At 47.6% G+C, this 17,692-nt stretch overlaps 1 protein-coding gene across 2 annotated transcripts in view; it reads left to right on the forward strand.

The window, feature by feature from the left end:
• Positions 1–12,616, forward strand: part of btbd9 (BTB (POZ) domain containing 9) — a 183,095-nt gene extending 170,479 nt beyond the window's left edge. For both annotated transcript variants that reach the window (XM_060855349.1, XM_060855358.1), the window contains exon 11: positions 11,352–12,616. In XM_060855349.1, the coding sequence (XP_060711332.1) occupies positions 11,352–11,510 (159 nt within the window). In that variant the 3' untranslated portion in view covers positions 11,511–12,616. The remainder of the gene's footprint in view (positions 1–11,351) is intronic.
• Positions 12,617–17,692: the final 5,076 nt, after the last annotated feature.

Raw genomic sequence — 17,692 nt, forward strand, 5'->3', positions numbered from 1 at the left:
GGAGTTACACAGGAGCGTGCAGGGATTGGTTGGAGTAGATGATGGAGTTACACAGGAGCGTGCAGTGATTGGTTGGAGTAGATGATGGAGTTACACAGGAGCGTGCAGTGATTGGTTGGAGTAGATGATGGAGTAGGGCGGCACGGTGGCACAGTGGTTAGCACTGCTGCCTCACAGCGCCTGAGACCCGGGTTCAATTCCCGACTCAGGTGACAGACTGTGTGGAGTTTGCACGTTTTCCCTGTGTCTGCGTGGGTTTCCTCCGGGTGCTCCGGTTTCCTCCCACAGTCCAAAGATGTGCAGGTCAGGCGAATTGGCCATGCTAAATTGCCCGTAGTGTTAGGTAAGGGGTAAATGTAGGGGTATGGGTGGGTTGCGCTTCGGCGGGTCGGTGTGGACTTGTTGGGCTGAAGGGCCTGTTTCCACACTGTAAGTAATCTAATCTAATCGAATGATGGAGTTACACAGGAGCGTGCTGGGATTGGTTGGAGTAGTTGGTGGAGTTGCACAGGCGCGTGCAGGGATTGGTTGGAATAGTTGATGGAGTTACACAGGAGCGTGCAGGGATTGGTTGGAGAAGTTGATGGAGTTACACAGGAGCGTGCAGGGATTGGTTGGAGTAGTTGGTGGAGTTACACAGGAGCGTGCAGGGATTGGTTGGAGTAGTTGGTGGAGTTACACAGGAGCGTGCAGGGATTGGTTGGAGTAGATGGTGGAGTTACACAGGAGCGTGCAGGGATTGGTTGGAGTAGATGATGGAGTTACACTGGAGCGTGCAGGGATTGGTTGGAGTAGATGGTGGAGTTACACAGGAGCGTGCTGGGATTGGTTGGAGTAGATGATGGAGTTACACAGGAGCGTGCAGGGATTGGTTGGAGTAGTTGGTGGAGTTACACAGGAGCGTGCAGGGATTGGTTGGAGTAGATGATGGAGTTACACAGGAGCGTGCAGTGATTGGTTGGAGTAGTTGGTGGAGTTACACAGGAGCGTGCAGGGATTGGTTGGAGTAGATAATGGAGTTACACAGGAGCGTGCTGGGATTGGTTGGAGTAGATGATGGAGTTACACAGGAGCGTGCAGGGATTGGTTGGAGTAGATGATGGAGTTACACAGGAGCGTGCAGGGATTGGTTGGAGTAGATGATGGAGTTACACAGGAGCGTGCAGTGATTGGTTGGAGTAGATGATGGAGTTACACAGGAGCGTGCAGGGATTGGTTGGAGTAGTTGGTGGAGTTGCACAGGCGCGTGCAGGGATTTGTTGGAATAGTTGATGGAGTTACACAGGGGCGTGCAGGGATTGGTTGGAGTAGTTGGTGGAGTTACACAGGAGCGTGCAGGGATTGGTTGGAGAAGTTGATGGAGTTACACAGGAGCGTGCAGGGATTGGTTGGAGTAGATGGTGGAGTTACACAGGAGCGTGCAGGGATTGGATGGAGTAGATGGTTTACCGGCAAAGGGACCTTGCAATTGAGAGAGGCCTTTAAAAGTGAGTTAGTTTGAGAGGCAGCTTTTTTACCCAGAGGGTGGTACGCATATGGAATGAGCTGCCAGCGGAAGTGGTTGCGGCCGGTACATTAACAACATTTAAAAGATGGCACGATGGCTCAGTGGTTAGCACTGCTGCCTGACAGTGCCAGGGACCCGGTTTCGATTCCAGCCTCGGGCAATTGTCCCTGTGTGGAGTTTGTACATTCTCCCCGTGTCTGCGTGGCTTTGCTCTGGTTTCCTCCCACATCCCAAAGATGGCCAGCTTAAGTGAGTCCGTCAGGCTGAATTGCCCACAGCCTTCAGGGATGTGTCGGTTAGGTGCTTTAGTCAGGGGTAAGTGTAGGGTAGGAGGAGTGGGTCTGGGTGGGATACTCCTAGGAGAGTTGGAGGGGACTTGTTGGGCCGAATGATCTGTTTCCACATTGTAAGGAGTTTATGCTGCTATTAAATACATGAATAGGAAAGGCTTAGAAATATACAATGTGGAGATGCCGGTGTTGGACCGGGGTGGACAAAGTTAAAAATCAACAACATTAGGTTATAGTCCAATAGTTTTATTTGGAAATACTAGCTTTCAGAGCACTGCTCCTTTTCTCAGGCCGGTAATGTTCCGGGAAATGGGATTAGTGTTGATGGACATTGGGTCTGCATGGACCAGATTGGGCCAAAGGGCCTGTCTCTGTGCTGTACGGCTCTATGACTCTAACCTCATTTCCCTGCACTTATCCTTCTTAATCTTTCCTATCCGTATATTTGTCCAAATGCCTTTTAAATGTTGTTAATGTACCCCCCTCAGCCACTTCCACTGGCAGCTCATTCTATCTGTGTACCACCCTCTGTGGAAAAATATTGCCCCTCAGGTTCCCTCTTGTCCTTTCCCCTTCTAACCTTAACCTGACGCCCGCTCGTCCTCGATTCCCTAACCCTGGGAAACAGACTGAGTGCATTCACCCTGTCCGTGCCTCTCATGATCTTATACACATCTAGAAGGGCCCCCTCAGTCTCCTACGCTCTCAAGAAAACGTCCTAACTTGTCCAGCCTCTCCCTACAGCTCAGACTGTTGTCTCCAAGCCACACCCTTGTAAATTTATTGAGAGGGGTTACAGGGAGGTAGTTACCCACAGCCGTGTGAGGATGGTGGATGGGTTACCGTCAGGGATAGGAAAGGGAACCTGTAGGCAGTACAGGGATCTCTTGGGGTGGTTCCCCTCAAAAATATGTATACTGTTTTGGATACTGTTGGGGGGGACATCTTACCAGGGGTAAGCAATGGGGTGCAGGGCTCTGGCACAGAGTCTATCTCTGTTCAGAAAGGAAAGGGGAAGGGGAGCAGAGCATAAGTCATTGGGGGCGCCATAGTTCAGGGGACAGTTAGGAGGTTGTGTGGGAACGAGAGAGACTCACGGTTGGTGTGTTGCCTCCCAGGTGCCAGGGTTTGTGATGTCTCTGATTGTGTTATTGGGATCCTTAAGGGGGAGGGGGATCAGCCCCAAGTTGTGGTCCACACAGGCACCAACGACATAGGTAGGAAGAGAGATGGGGATTTAAGGCAGAAATTCAGGGAGCTAGGATGGAAGCTTAGAGCTAGGATGGACAGAGTTGTTGTCTCTGGTCTGCTGCCCGTGCCACGTGCCAGTGAGGTGAGGGATAAGGAGAGAGGGGAGCTGAACACATGGCTACAGGGATGGTGCAGGAGGGAGGGTTTTGGATTCTTGGATAATTAGGGCTCTTTCTGGGGTAAATGGGACCTTTACCATTTATGTCTATGTCAAGAATTAAAGGATGACTAGGGTAGGTATCGGTCCAGTCAAGGATAGTAGTGGGAAGTTGTGTGTGGAGGCGGAGGAGATTGGAGAGACATTAAATCAGTACTTTTCATCAGTATTCACTCAGGAACAGGACACTGTTGCTGATGTAAATATGGAATCACAAATAATTAGAATGGATGCCCTGGAAATATGCAGGGAAGAGGTTTTGGGAATATTGGAAAGGATGAATATAGATAAGTCTCCTGGGCCTGATGGCATTTACCCCAGGATCCTATGGGAAGCTAGGGAGGAGATAGCAGAGCCATTGGCCTGGATTTTTATGTCGTCATTGTCAACGGGAATAGTACCAGAGGACTGGAGGATAGCGAATGTGGTCCCATTGTTCAAGAAAGGGAGTAGGGATAGCCCTAGTAACTATAGGCCAGTGAGTCTGACTTCAGTGGTGGGCAAAGTCTTAGAGAGAATGGTAAGGGATAAGATTTATGAACATCTGGGTAGGAATAACGTGATCAGGGATAGCCAGCATGGTTTTGTGAAGGGCAGGTCGTGCCTCACAAACCTTATTGAGTTCTTTGAGAAGGTGACTAAGGAAGTGGATGAGGGTAAAGCAGTAGATGTTGTGTATATGGATTTTAGTAAGGCGTTCGATAAGGTTCCCCATGGTAGGCTAATGCTAAAACTTCGGAGGTATGGCATTGAGGATACATTAGAGGTTTGGATTAGGAATTGGCTGGCTGGAAGGAGACAGAGGGTAGTAGTTGATGGATTATGTTCATCTTGGAGCGCAGTTACTAGCGGTGTACCACAAGGATCTGTTTTGGGACCATTGCTTTTTGTTATCTTTATAAATGATCTAGAGGAAGGACTTGAAAGCTGGGTAAGCAAGTTTGCGGATGACACAAAAGTCGGTGGAGTTGTGGATAGTGAGGAAGGAAGTGGTAGGTTACAGCGGGATATAGATAAGTTGCAGAGCTGGGCGGAAATGTGGCAAATGGAATTCAATGTAGCTAAGTGCGAAGTCGTTCACTTTGGTAGGAATAACAAGATGATGGATTACTGGGCTAATGGTAGGCTACTTGGTAGTGTGGATGAGCAGAGGGATCTTGGTGTCTATGTACACAGATCTCTGAAAGTTGCCACCCAGGTAAATAGTGCTGTGAGGAAGGCATATGGTGTACTGGGCTTTATTGGCAGAGGAATTGAGTTCCGGAGTCCTGAGGTCATGTTGCAGTTGTATAAGACTCTGGTGAGGCCTCATCTGGAGTATTGTGTGCAGTTTTGGTCGCCATACTATAGGAAGGATGTGGAAGCTTTAGAACGAGTGCAGAGGAGGTTTACCAGGATGTTGCCTGGAATGGTAGGAAGATCGTATGAGGAAAGGCTGAGGCACTTGGGGCTGTTCTCATTGGAGAAGAGAAGGTTTAGGGGAGATCTGATAGAAGTGTATAAGATGATTAGGGGTTTAGATAGGGTAGATACTAAGAACCTTTTACCGCTAATGGAGTCAGGTGTTACTAGGGGACATAGCTTTAAATTAAGGGGTGGTAGGTATAGGACAGATGTTAGGGGTAGATTCTTCACACAGCGGGTTGTGAGTTCATGGAATGCCCTGCCCGTATCAGTGGTGAACTCTCCTTCTTTATGTTCATTTAAGCGGGCATTGGATAGGCATTTGGAAGTTATTGGGCTAGTATAGGTTAGGTAGGACTCGGTCGGCGCAACATCGAGGGCCGAAGGGCCTGTACTGCGCTGTATCCTTCTATGTTCTATGTTCTATGTTCTATTTACAAACAGGATGGTCTTCACCTGAACCAGATGGGTCCCAGTATCCTGAGGGGGGAGATTTGCTAAAGCTCTGTGGGGAGGGTTTAAACTAATGTCGCAGGAGGATGGGAACAGGGGGAGGGCAGTGAGGTCAGGGATAGGTTTACAAGGTGATGAGAGGGCACCAGCAATCAGAATGTTGGTTTGACATGTGTGTACTTCAATGCCAGGAGCATTCGGAATAAGGTGGGTGAACTTGCAGCAAGGGTTAGGACCTGGGACTTCGATGTTGTCTCGATCGGAACGAGAGTAATAGGGTAATTGTTTTGGGGGACTTTAACTTTCCCAATATTGCCTGGGTGGTGGTGGGGGGGTGGTGGTGCAAGGAAACTGCTGGGGATGGGCACAATTGAAATGTGGAGCCTATTCAAGGGCCATCTACTGCGTGTCCTTGGTAAGTATGTACCTATCAGGCAGGGAGGAAGTGGTCAAGTGTGGGAGCCGTGGTTTACTAAAGAAGTTGAAGTTCTTGTCAAGAGAAAGCAGAAGGCTTACGTGAAGATGAGGCATGAAGGCTCAGTTAGGGGGCTGGAGAGTTATAAATTAGCCAGAAAAGACCTAAAGAGAGGGCTAAGAAGAGCCAGGAGGGGACATGAGAAGTTGTTGGTGGATAGGATCAAGGAAAACCCTAAGGCTTTCTACAGATATATCAGGAATAAAAGAATGACTAGAGTAAGATTAGGGCCAATCAAGGACAGTAGTGGGAAGTTATGTATGGAATCTGAGGACATAGGGGAAGTCCTTAATGAATACTTTTTGTCAGTATTCACATTGGAAAGGGGTAATGTTAGTGAGAATATGGAGATACAGGTGACTAGATTAGATGGGATTGAGGTTAACATCGAAAGAAGTTAGCTGAAAGAAGTCAGAGGGTGGTGGCTGATGGGAAATGTTCGTTCTGGAGCTCAGTTACTAGTGGTGTGCCACAAGGATCTGTTTTGGGACCACTGCTGTTAGCCATTTTTATAAATGATCCGGATGTGGGTGACGAAGGATGGCAGGCAGAGTTGTGGATAGTGCCGAAGGATGTTGTGGGTCACAGAGGGACGTCGATAAACTGCAGAGCTGGGCTGAGAGGTGGCGAACGGAGTTTAATGTGGAAATGTAAGGTGGTTCACTTTGGAAGAAGTAACAGGAATGCAGAGTCCTGGGCTAATGGTAAGGTTCTTGGCAGTGTGAATGAACAGAGATATCTCAGTGTCCAGGTGCATAAATCCCTGAAGTTGCCACCCATGTTGATAGGGTTGTAAAGAAGGCATATGGTATGTTGGTGTTTATTGATAGGGGGATTGAGTTTCGGAGCCATGAGGTTATGCTGCAGCTGTACAAAACTCTAGTGCAGCCACACCTGGAGTATTGTGTACAGTTCTGGTCACTGCATTATAGGAAGGATGTGGAAGCTTTGGAAAGGGTTCAGAGGAGATTTACCAGGATGTTGCCTGGTGTGGAGGGAAGGTCTTACTGGGAAAGGCTGAGGGAACGGAGGCTCTTTTCAATAGAGAGAAGAAGGTTGAGAGCTGACTTAATAGAGACATACAAGATAATCAGAGGGTTAGATAGGGTGGACAGGGAGAGCCTTTTTCCTTGGATGGTGAAGGCTAACACAAAGGGATGTAGCTTTAAACTGAGGGATGAAACATTTAGGACAGATATCAGCAGTAGTTTCTTTACTCAGAGAGTAGTAAGGGTGTGGAACAGCCTGCCTGCAACAGTAGGAGACCCACCGAAATTATAGGCATTTAAATGGACATTGGACATACATGTGGGTAGTAATGGGACAGTGTGGGTTAAAACATAGAACAATACAGCACAGAACAGGCCCTTCGGCCCTCGATGTTATGCCAACCTGTGAACAAATCTAAGCCCATCCCCCTACACTATCCCATCATTATCCATGTGCTTATCTAAGGATTGTTTAAATCTCCCTAATGTGGCTGAGTTGACTACATTAGCAGGTAGGGCATTCCACCCCCTTACCACTCTCTGTGTAAAGACCCTGCCTCTGACATCTGTCTTAAATCTATCACCCCTCAATTTGTAGCTATGACCCCCTCGTACACGCTGATGTCATCATCCTAGGAAAAAGACTCTCCCTGTCTCCCCTATCTAATCCCCCTGACCATCTTGTATGTCTCTATCAAATCCCCTCTTAACCTTCTTCTCTCCAATGAGAACAGACCCAAGTCTCTCAGCCTTTCCTCATAAGACCTTCCCTCCAGACCAGGCAACATCCTGGTAAATTTCCTCTGCATCTTTTCCAATGCTTCCACATCCTTCCCAAAATATGGGGAGCAGAACTGTACACAATATTCCGAGTGAGGCCCCATTAGTGTTTTGTACCAAGAATCTTTCCATTGACCCAGTACTTTGCCTTCCTGTTATTCTTCCCAAAGGCATCACCTCACATTTAGCTGCATTGAACTCCATTTGCCACCTCTCAGCCCGATTCTGCAGTTTATCCAAGTCCCCCTGCAACCTGTAACATTCTTCCACACTGACCACTACTGCACCGACTTTAGTGTTATCTGCAGACTTGATAACCCATCCACCTATGCCTGCATCCAAGTCATTTATAAAAATGACAAACAGCAGTGGTCCCAAAACAGACCCTTGTGGCACACCACTAGTAACCGGACTCCAGGCTGAATATTTTCCATCAACCACCACTCGCTGCCTCCTTTCAGAAAGCCAGTTTCTAAGCCAAACTGCTAAATCACCCTCAATCCCATGCCTCTGCATATTCTCCAACAGCCTACCATGTGGAACCTTATCAAAGGCTTTACTGAAGTTCATATATACCACGTCAACTGCCCTACCCTCATCTACCTGCTTGGTCACCTTCTCAAAAAACTCAGTGAGGTTTATGAGACATGACCTGCCCTTGACAAAACCATGTTAACGATCTGAAATCAAATTGTTGCTTGCTATATGATTATAAATCTTATCTCTTATAATCCTTTCCAAAACCTTTCCTACAACAGAAGTAAGGCTGACTAGTCCATAGTTACCTGGGTCATCTCTACTGCCCTTCTTGAACAAGGACACAACATTTGCAATCCTCCAGTCCTCTGTACTAAACCTGAAGACAATGATGGCTTAAAGATCAAGGCTAAAGGCTCCACCATCTCCTTCCTAGCTTCCTGGAAAATTCTCAGTAAAATTCCATCCGGCCCAGGAGACTTATCTACTTTCACACCTTCTAAAATTGCTAACACCTCCTCCTTACTAACCTCAATCCTTTCAAGTCTCATAGCCCGTATCTCAGTCTTCTCATCTACAATATTCTCCTTTTCCTGTGTGAAAATAGATGAGAAATATTCATTTATCCCCTCTCCGATCTCCACAGGGTCCACACACAACTTCCCACTTCTATCTTTGACTGGCCCTATTCCTCACATACCTATAGAAAGCTTTAGGGTTCTCCTTTATTCTATTTGCTAAAGACTGCTCATGTCCTCTCTTTGCTCTTCTTAACTCTCTCTTTAAATCCTTCCCAGCTGATCTGTAACTCTCCATTGCCTCATCTGAACCATCTTGCCTCATCAACACATAAGCCTCCTTCTTCTTCGTAACAAGAGATGTGATTTCTGTAGTAAACCACGGTTCCCTTACCTTATCACTTCCTCCCTGCCTGACAGGGACATACCTATCAAGGACATGCAATACCTGTTCCTTAAACCAGCTCCACATTTCCATTGTCCCCATCCCCTGCATTTTGCTCCCCCATTCTATGCATCCTAATTCTTGCCTAATCGCATCATAATTACCCTTGCCCCATCGATAACTCCTGACCTGTGGCATGTACCGATCCCTTTCCATCGCTAAACTAAACGTAACTGAATTATGGTCACTCTCTCCAAAGTGCTCACCTTCCACTAAATCAAACACCCGGCCTGGTTCATTACCAAGCTCCAGACCCAGTGGGGCCTCCCCTCTTGTCAGCCCTTCGACACACTGTCAGGAAACCCTCCTGTACACATTGGACACAAACTGATCCATCTGACACATGCTAGATGGACATCAGATTAATGTCACTGATTGGGTGCAGCATCGAGGGCCGAAGGATATGTACTGCGCAGTAACATTCTGTGTTCTAGGGAAATGTCTTCTGCATTCTTTCTAGATTAGTAACGTCCTTCCTACAATAAGGTGACCAAAATACTCAAGTGTGGTCTCACCAACATCCTGGATAATAGCAACATAACTTCCCAACTTCTATACTCAATGACCTGACTGATGAGGGCCAGTGTGCCAAAAGCCTTCATCATTGCCCTGTCTACCTGGGACACAACTTTCAGAGAACTGTGAACCTGAACTCCAAGGTCCCTCTGTTCCATGACACTCCTTACGGCCCTACCATTCACCATGAATTCCTACCTTGATTTGACTTTCGAAAATGCAAGACCACACACTTATCCATAAACTCCCCAGCTGGTCAAGGTCTTGCTGCAATTTCTGATAACTTTCCTCACTGTCCACAATGCTGCCTAGTTTAGTGCCAACAGCAAATTAATGAATGCCTTGGACATTCTTATCCAAATCATTGATATAGGTAACAAACAGCAATGGACTCAACACTGACCCCTGAGGTACTCCACTACTCACAAGCCTCCAGTCTGACAAGCAGCCTTCCACTATTACCCTCTGCGTCCTATCATCAAACCAATTTTGTATCCAGTTTGCCAACTCCCCCAGATTCCATGCAATCTAACCTTCCAGAGCACCTTACCATGTGGAACCTTATCAGAGGCCTTACTGAAATCCATATAGACTACATCTACCACCCTGCCCTCGTCAACCCTCCTGGTCACTTCATCAAAGAACTCTAACAAATTTTTGAGGCATGATCTCCCATGCACAAGTCCATGCTGACTGGTCCTAATTAAACCCTGTCTTTCCACATGCATGTCTTGTCCCTCAGAATCTTCTCCAGTAACGTACCTCCCACAGATGGGCTTACTGGGCTATCGTTCCCAGGTTTTTCTTTGCAGCCCTTCTTGAAATTCGCTACCCTCCAGTCGTCCGGGACCTCACCCTTCTGAAAATCCAAATACGTTATATCTACTGGTTCCCCTGTATCAACTCTCCATGTTATATCCTGATGGAACTCTTGGAAGTTTGTTAAACGTGATTTCCCTTTCACAAATTCACGGTGACTCTATTTGATTGGCTTAAACTTTTCTCAGTGCTTCACAACTTTTCTGTACTCAGTTCTCCAACTGGAGCCTAACAAGGGTGGTGCTGGAAAAGCACAGCCAGTCTGGCAGCATCCAAGGAGCAGGAGAGTCGATGTTTGAATATAAACTGTTCATCAGGAATCCTGCTCCACGGTTGCTGCCTGCTGGATGTACGTTTCCGACACCACACATCTTAACTCTGATCTCCAGCAACTGCAGTCCTCACTTTCTCCTGATACTCCAGTTGGAGTCTAACAAATGGCTGATACAAGTTCAACATCTCCTCCTTGCCCTTGTCTCTACTCATAAAGCCGAAGGCATTGTATGCTTGATTAACTGCTCTCCATATTTCCCTCCTTTCTTCAATGATTTGTGCACATATTTACCCAAGTCCCACTGTTCCTTTAGAATTGCATCACTTACGTTATTTTGGCTTTGAATGTTCTTCCAACCAAAGTGCTTCACTTCTAATTTGTCTTGAGTGAACCCCATCTGTCACCTCTCCACTCACTCCACCAACTTGTCAGTGTCCACTTGGAGTTTCACACTGAGCTGCTCACAGTTCACATTTCTTCCACATTTAGTGTTTTCTGTGAACGTTAACATTATCCCCTGCACACCAGGATCCTGCTCATTATTTCAGGAAAGGCAGTGGCGGAGGAAGAGGCCATCCAGCATCTTGAGTCTTCTCCACCATCCAATAAAATCATGGCTCATTTGATTTGCCAATCGCCAAAGACCTGCCACATAATTAATGAAAAAGAGGTAAATAAAAGCAGTGTGAGGAAGGGAAGTGGCATTCAATAATTTTTCCCATAAAAGCTGATATGGCCAAAGTAAAGTGATTGATAATGTCAAAGAGCGTGTGTGACACTGGAACCCTGTGCTGTCGTATCATCTGTGTGGACTTTCCTCCTACTGTAGACAACTGGGGGATACAGTTTTGGAAAGTCTGCATTGATAAATCTGATAATTAGGCACATTTCTTTGTTTACTGGTTTAAGGTGTTAGTTAAAACATCCAGACTCTTTCTTCAGGAGTAAGTGAGGCAGGAATAGAGTTACAGTTCTGACCGTCCTCCCCCACTCCAGGTATTCCATTGTGTGCACTTTGAGTGTCCAGCAGAAAGGAGTGTCCAGCAGGAAGCAAGTGCAGACCCATCAGGAGCAAGTGCTGAAGCAGGACATCGATCTGGGACACCAACTCACTCTGTCCCCAACCCAAGCGACAGAATGCAGTGTAGCCACTGAGGTCAGAGAATGGATGGCCCGAATCATTTTTGATCATCACCTGAAGTACATTGAGACTGGTTCCAATCAAGGTACAGCCCTGTTTTTACCCATTTGTACTGCAAGCAACATTGGTCAGCCCTGCCTCTCTGATGAACATGTGTCTGTTCAAACCATTTCCTGCACCATGTGTAATCAGTGCAGTACAAATTGTCGTGTCGAGATCAACCATCCAGTGAGTTGGAGGAAAAGGATTGAGAGTCCTGCTCTCAGTGATGAAGTTTACATTGTCAGAGATTTAACAAAGTACTGCAGAGACTGAAACAGATTCCATCTCCGTTCAGTGTGTGTTTCTCCTGTAGCCTTGCAGTGTCAAAGGGGAAAGATTCCACAGACTGCATCAATGGAGAATTCAATCGACCCAGTCTTACAGAGATGGACTAATGGTTACAGCAAGAATGAGCCTGAGGACTAACTTGCAAGTGTACCTCGCTGATTATGGGAAATTCAGACACTGCTGCCGAAATCCTTCAAGAGTTTACCTTTTCCCAGTCTCACTCATTTACCAAGCACACTGTCAGACCAGCTCCAATTTTAACCCAGTTAAATGTTGGGAATTGGATTTGTGTTACAGACCCAATCAAGACAAGTTGGGATCTGGCTGACAATGAGTTACTTTCTTCTGAATTGTTGAATTTGGGTGGGTTTAATTTAAGACGCTGATTGATGTGTCATTTCGATGAATAACTGCTAATGAGGCATGACTGCACATGATGTCAATGTTATTGTTCAGGATAGTTTGGCTCCTGTGCTAGTCTAGGAAGTGTATTTATGTTTTGTAAAGAGTACCAGATCTTCCCATTGAACTTTGGGGTCATTGTGAAATATGAGCTCTTGGAAATTATTTGAATTCCAACCGAGTCAGTGCTGAGACAAGGGCACGGGTATCGCAGACGTGTTCTGTCCTGAGTTTATGTACTGTCACCATATTGAACTTGCTAAAATAACTCACCGCTACATTCATTCAAATAGCACTACGTTCACTTGCAAGTTCTGAGATAGAGTAGCAAATTAAAAAAGTATTTCTTGTCTATTCAGTGGGTTTATCCTAATAAAAAAAACATGAAGAGGAGTTTGCATCATTTATCTCGTTGAAATGTAATGTTTTTGTACTGGAGCCAAGGTCGTTGTGTCTCTCTGCTGTGAGATTATCAGCATCAACGTGTCTGCATGTTTCAGAACTGCACAACTGAACCTAGATGAGCACGATGCAGGAGACTATACAGTCTACCTTGCATCTTGCCGTTTTTGAAAATATTCTCTGATTATTCCATGTGGTATTGATAGGAGTGACCACCACACAGTCCATATGGAGACAAGATTCCATCTTTGCACTCATGGGGTAGCACGGTGGCTCACTGGTTAGCACTGCTGCCTCACAGCGCCAGAGACCCGGGTTCAATTCCCGCCTCAGGCGACTGTCTGTGTGGAGTTTGCACATTCTCCCCGTGTCTGCGTGGGTTTCCTCCGGGTGCTCCGGTTTCCTCCCACAGTCCAAAAATGTGCAGGTCAGGGTGAATTGGCCACGCTAAATTGCCCGTAATGTTAGGTGCATTAGTCAGGGGAAATGAGTCTGGGTGGATTACTCTTCTGAGGGTCGGTGTGGACTTGTTGGGCTGAAGGGCCTGTTTCCACACTGTAGGGAATCTAATCTAATCAAAATGTGTTCCATCATATCATGTGACATTTGTCAGCCAATACTAACTAGTATATCATTGACCACCTAGGCAATTCGGTGTCACTGGGCGACCAGCAGCAGCAGGACTGTCCCCCAGCACAGTCTGTAACCTCATGGCCCAGCATATCCCCCTCCTCACCCATTACCACTCAGCCAGGGCATCAACGCTGGGTCAGTGGGGGGGGGGGGGGCAGGGGGGCATGCTGGGGGCAGCATCAGGCAGACCTGAGGATGAGGTGCCAACCTGGTGAAGGGACCAAACAGGATTACTTACCAAACAGCATAAGCTGCAAGTGGGAGACAGAGCGAAGGGATCCCACACCCAACAGACCCAACCTCAGCTCTGCAGTCCTGCCACATCCAGCTGTGAATGGGGAGGGGGGGGGGCAGTTAAACAGCTCACTGGGGGGGGGGGGGGGAGGCTCCACAAATCTCCCCCTCCTCAATGATGGAGGAGCTCAGCACATCAGGGTAAAGGAGAAGGCTGGAACTTTCATAGCAATCTTCAGTCAGAAGGGTCGAGAGCATGATCCACCTCAGCCTCCCCCAGTGTCACAGAGACCAGGCTCCAGCCAACTCGGGTCACTCCACGTGATATTAAGAAACGGTTGGAGACACTGGATACTGTAAAGGCTAGGGGCCCTGACAACATTCCAGCAATGGGACTGAAGACCTGTGCTCCAGAACATGCCACTCCCTGAGGCAAGCTGTTCCAGTACAGTTACAACACCGGCATCTCCCCGACAATGTGGAACATTGCCCAGGTATGGCCTCTACATAAAAAGCAGGACAGATCCAACCCGGCCAATTACCCCCCCATCAGTCTCCCCTCGACCCTCAGTAAAGTGATGGAAGGGGTCAGTAACAGCGCTACCAAGCAGCACCTGCTCAGCAATAACCTGCTCAGTGACACCCCCAGTTTGGGGTCCCCCAGGGTCACCCAGCTCCTGACCTCATTCCAGCCTTGGGTCAAACATGGACAAAAGGAGCTGGATTCCAGAGGGGAGGGGAGAGGGACAGCCCTTGGTATCAAGGCTGCATTCGACTGAGTGTGGCATCAAGGAGCCCGGGCAAAACTGGAATCGATGGGCATTGGGGGCAAACTCTCCCCTGGTTAGAGTCATACCTGGCAGAGAGGAAGATGGTTGTGGTTGTTGGAGGGTCAGTCATCTCAGCTCCAGGACACCTCTGCAGGAGTCCCTCAGGGTAATAAACAAAAAAATAAAGAACATTTACAGCCCAGGAACAGGCCCTTCAGCCCTCCAAGCCTGAGCCGATCCATATGTATTGTCTAAACCTGACAGTCCATTCCTAAGCATCTGTATCCCTCTGCTCCCCACCTACTCATGCGTCTTAAATGAATCTACCGTGCCTGCCTCTACCTCCTCTGCTGGCAACGTGTTCCAGACACCCACCACCCTCTGTGTGAAGTACTTGCCGCGTGTATCTCCCTTAAACTTTCCACCTCTCACTTTGAAAGCGTGACCTCTCGTTATTGATTCCTTTACGCTGGGGAAAAGTTTGTCTCTATCCACCCTGTCTATACCCTTCAGGATTTTGTAAACCTCAATAATGTCCTAGGCCCAATGACCTTCCCTCCTTCATGGGGTCAAACATGGGGATCAAAAACAGAAATTGCTGGAAAAGCTCAGCAGAGCTGGCAGCATCTGTGAAGAGAAATCAGAATGAACGTTTCTGAGGAAGGGTTACTGGATCCAAAACATTAACTCTGATTTCTTACCTAAGATACTATCCGACCTGCTGAGCTTTTCCAGCAATTTTTGTTTTGGTTTCTGATTTACAGCATATGCATTTCTTCCATTTTCCAAAGTGGGGATGTTCATTATGCAAACATCTATGTTCAGGGCCACCCGTGACTCCTCAGATACTGAAGCAGTCCGTGTCCAATGCAACAAGAACAAGATCCAGGCTTGGAGGTGGTAAGTAACATTTGCATAACACAAACACAAGGCTATGACCATCATCCATAAGAGACAATCTAGCCACAGTACCCTTAACATTCAATGGTGTTACCATCACTGAATCTCCCACGGTTATCATAAACCAGAAACTCAGCCGGACTCGCTACATAAACAGTGGCCACAAGAGCAGGTCAGAGCCGAGGAATATTACAGCAAGTAACTCACTGCTTGACTCCCCAAAGCCTGTTCATCACCAACATGGCACAAGTTAGGAATGTGATGAAGTACTCCCCACTTTCCTGGATGGGTGCAGCTCTAACAGCAGTTGAAACTTGACACCATCCAGGACAAGGTAAAAACAGTGACTGCAGATGCTGGAAACCAGATTCTGGATCCGTGGTGCTGGAAGAGCACAGCAGTTCAGGCAGCATCTAACGAGCAGCGAAATCGACGTTTCGGGCAAAAGCCCTTCATCAGGAATAAAGGCAGAGAGCCTGAAGGGTGGAGAGATAAGCTAGAGGAGGGTGGGGGTGGGGAGAGAGTAGCATAGAGTACAGTAGGTGGGTGGGGGAGGGGATGAAGGTGATAGGTCAGGGAGGAGAGGGTGGAGTGGATAGGTGGAAAAGGAGATAGGCCGGTAGGACAAGTCCGGACAAGTCATGGGGACAGTGCTGAGCTGGAAGTTTGGAACTAGGGTGAGGTGGGGGAAGGGGAAATGAGGAAACTGTTGAAGTCCACATTGATGCCCTGGGGTTGAAGTGTTCTGAGGTGGAAGATGAGACATTTCTTCCTCCAGGCGTCTGGTGGTGAAGGAGCGGCGGTGAAGGAGGCCCAGGACCTCCATGTCCTCGGCAGAGTGGGAGGGGGAGTTGAAATGTTGAGCCACGGGGCGGTGTGGTTGATTGGTGCGGGTGTCCCAGAGATGTTCCCTAACGCGCTCTGCTAGGAGGCGCCCAGTCTCCCCAATGTAGAGGAGACCGCATCGGGAGTAACGGATACAATAAACGATATTAGTGGATGTGCAGGTAAAACTCTGATGGATGTGGAAGGCTCCTTTAGGGCCTTGGATAGAGGTGAGGGAGGAGGTGTGGGCACAGGTTTTACAGTTCCTGCGGTGGCAGGGGAAGGTGCCAGGATGGGAGGGTGGGTTGTAGGGGTGGGGGGGAAGGGCATGGACCTGACCAGGTAGTCACGGAGGGAACGGTCTTTGCAGAAGGCGGAAAGGGGTGGGGAGGGAAATATATCCCTGGTGGTGGGGTCTTTTTGGAGGTGGCGGAAATGTCGGCGGATGAGACCATAGTTTCTTCCTTGTCTATGTGTATATTTCTGATGGTGTCCAAGAATTCCTGTGTTGACTGTATAGAGTGTCTGGATCCGCTGATCAGGTGTTTCAGTTTCTGCTGTAGCTCTCTAGCCAGTTTGTGTGATGGTGTCCCTGGTAGTGATACTATGGGTCTGAGTGGGATGTCTGGTTTGTGTACTTTAGGTAGTCCATAGAATCTGGGGGTGGTGTTGCTTTCCGGTTTCATTCTTTGTAGGTCAGGCCTGGTTATCTGTCCGTTTTTTTGCAGGTTCCTCAGTGTGTTGTTTATCCTATTGGTGAGCTGTGGGGTGGGGTCAGACTCTCTCTCTTGGTAGGTGTTGGTATCTGCAAGTAGTTGTTGTGCTTTTTGGATGTAGTCTGCTTTGTCCAGTATGACCGTCATTCTGCCTTTGTCTGCTGGGAGTATGATTATGTTCTTATCGTTTCTTAGTGATTTTAGTGCTTCCCTCTCCTTGGTGTTGAGGTTATGTGTTTGTCTTTTCCTTGTTATCAGGGGTACGATACTTTGTCTCACTGTTTGTTGTGTCTCTTCTGTCAGTCCATTGTTCCTGAGTGTGCATTCTAGTGCTGCTGGGAAGTCTGCTGTCTTGGTGTCCCTGTAGTTGTATTTGAGTCCCTCGGCCAGTATTGTTCTTTCTGTGTCTGTGAGCTGTCTGTGGGAGAGGTTTCTAACCCAGGTGTGTATTGTGGTGTCCTCTCTGTTGTGTGTTAGTTTGGCCACTTTTTTAGTGCTGTTTTTTTGCGTTGTGTGGTCCTGTTCTGTGCTATGATGACGGCCTGTTCTATGGTCCGGGTCCGTTCCTGATTGGTGGTTTTTGAAATTAACGATTTTTGGTGCGCAATTTCTTGTCTGTATTTGTGTAGTCTGTTGTGTGTGTCTGTCATCATTACCTGGATCATCCTGAGTTCGTTCTGTCTGGCTGTGTCCCTGGCTAGTGGATTGTTGACTGGTGGTCTGTATCTGACACATGGTGGAAGGGTTCAATTCTTTCGGCGTTGATGCAGGAACCGGAGTTGTTCGTATGTGACGCTTAGGCGGTTAGCACAGGATTCCCATTTCCTGGCTTGTCTTAGCGTCTCTCGCCCGTAGGTGTTCAAAGTTTGGGAGAAGATTTGTCGAGAGGAAGAAAAGGACAACCAACTCCCATTCCTAGATGTGATGGTACAGAGAATACCGAATGGAGAATTCACCACAAAGGTATACAGGAAAGCCACACAC

Source organism: Hemiscyllium ocellatum, chromosome 3, assembly GCF_020745735.1.
Source record: "Hemiscyllium ocellatum isolate sHemOce1 chromosome 3, sHemOce1.pat.X.cur, whole genome shotgun sequence".
NCBI classification, from domain to species: Eukaryota; Metazoa; Chordata; class Chondrichthyes; order Orectolobiformes; family Hemiscylliidae; genus Hemiscyllium; species Hemiscyllium ocellatum.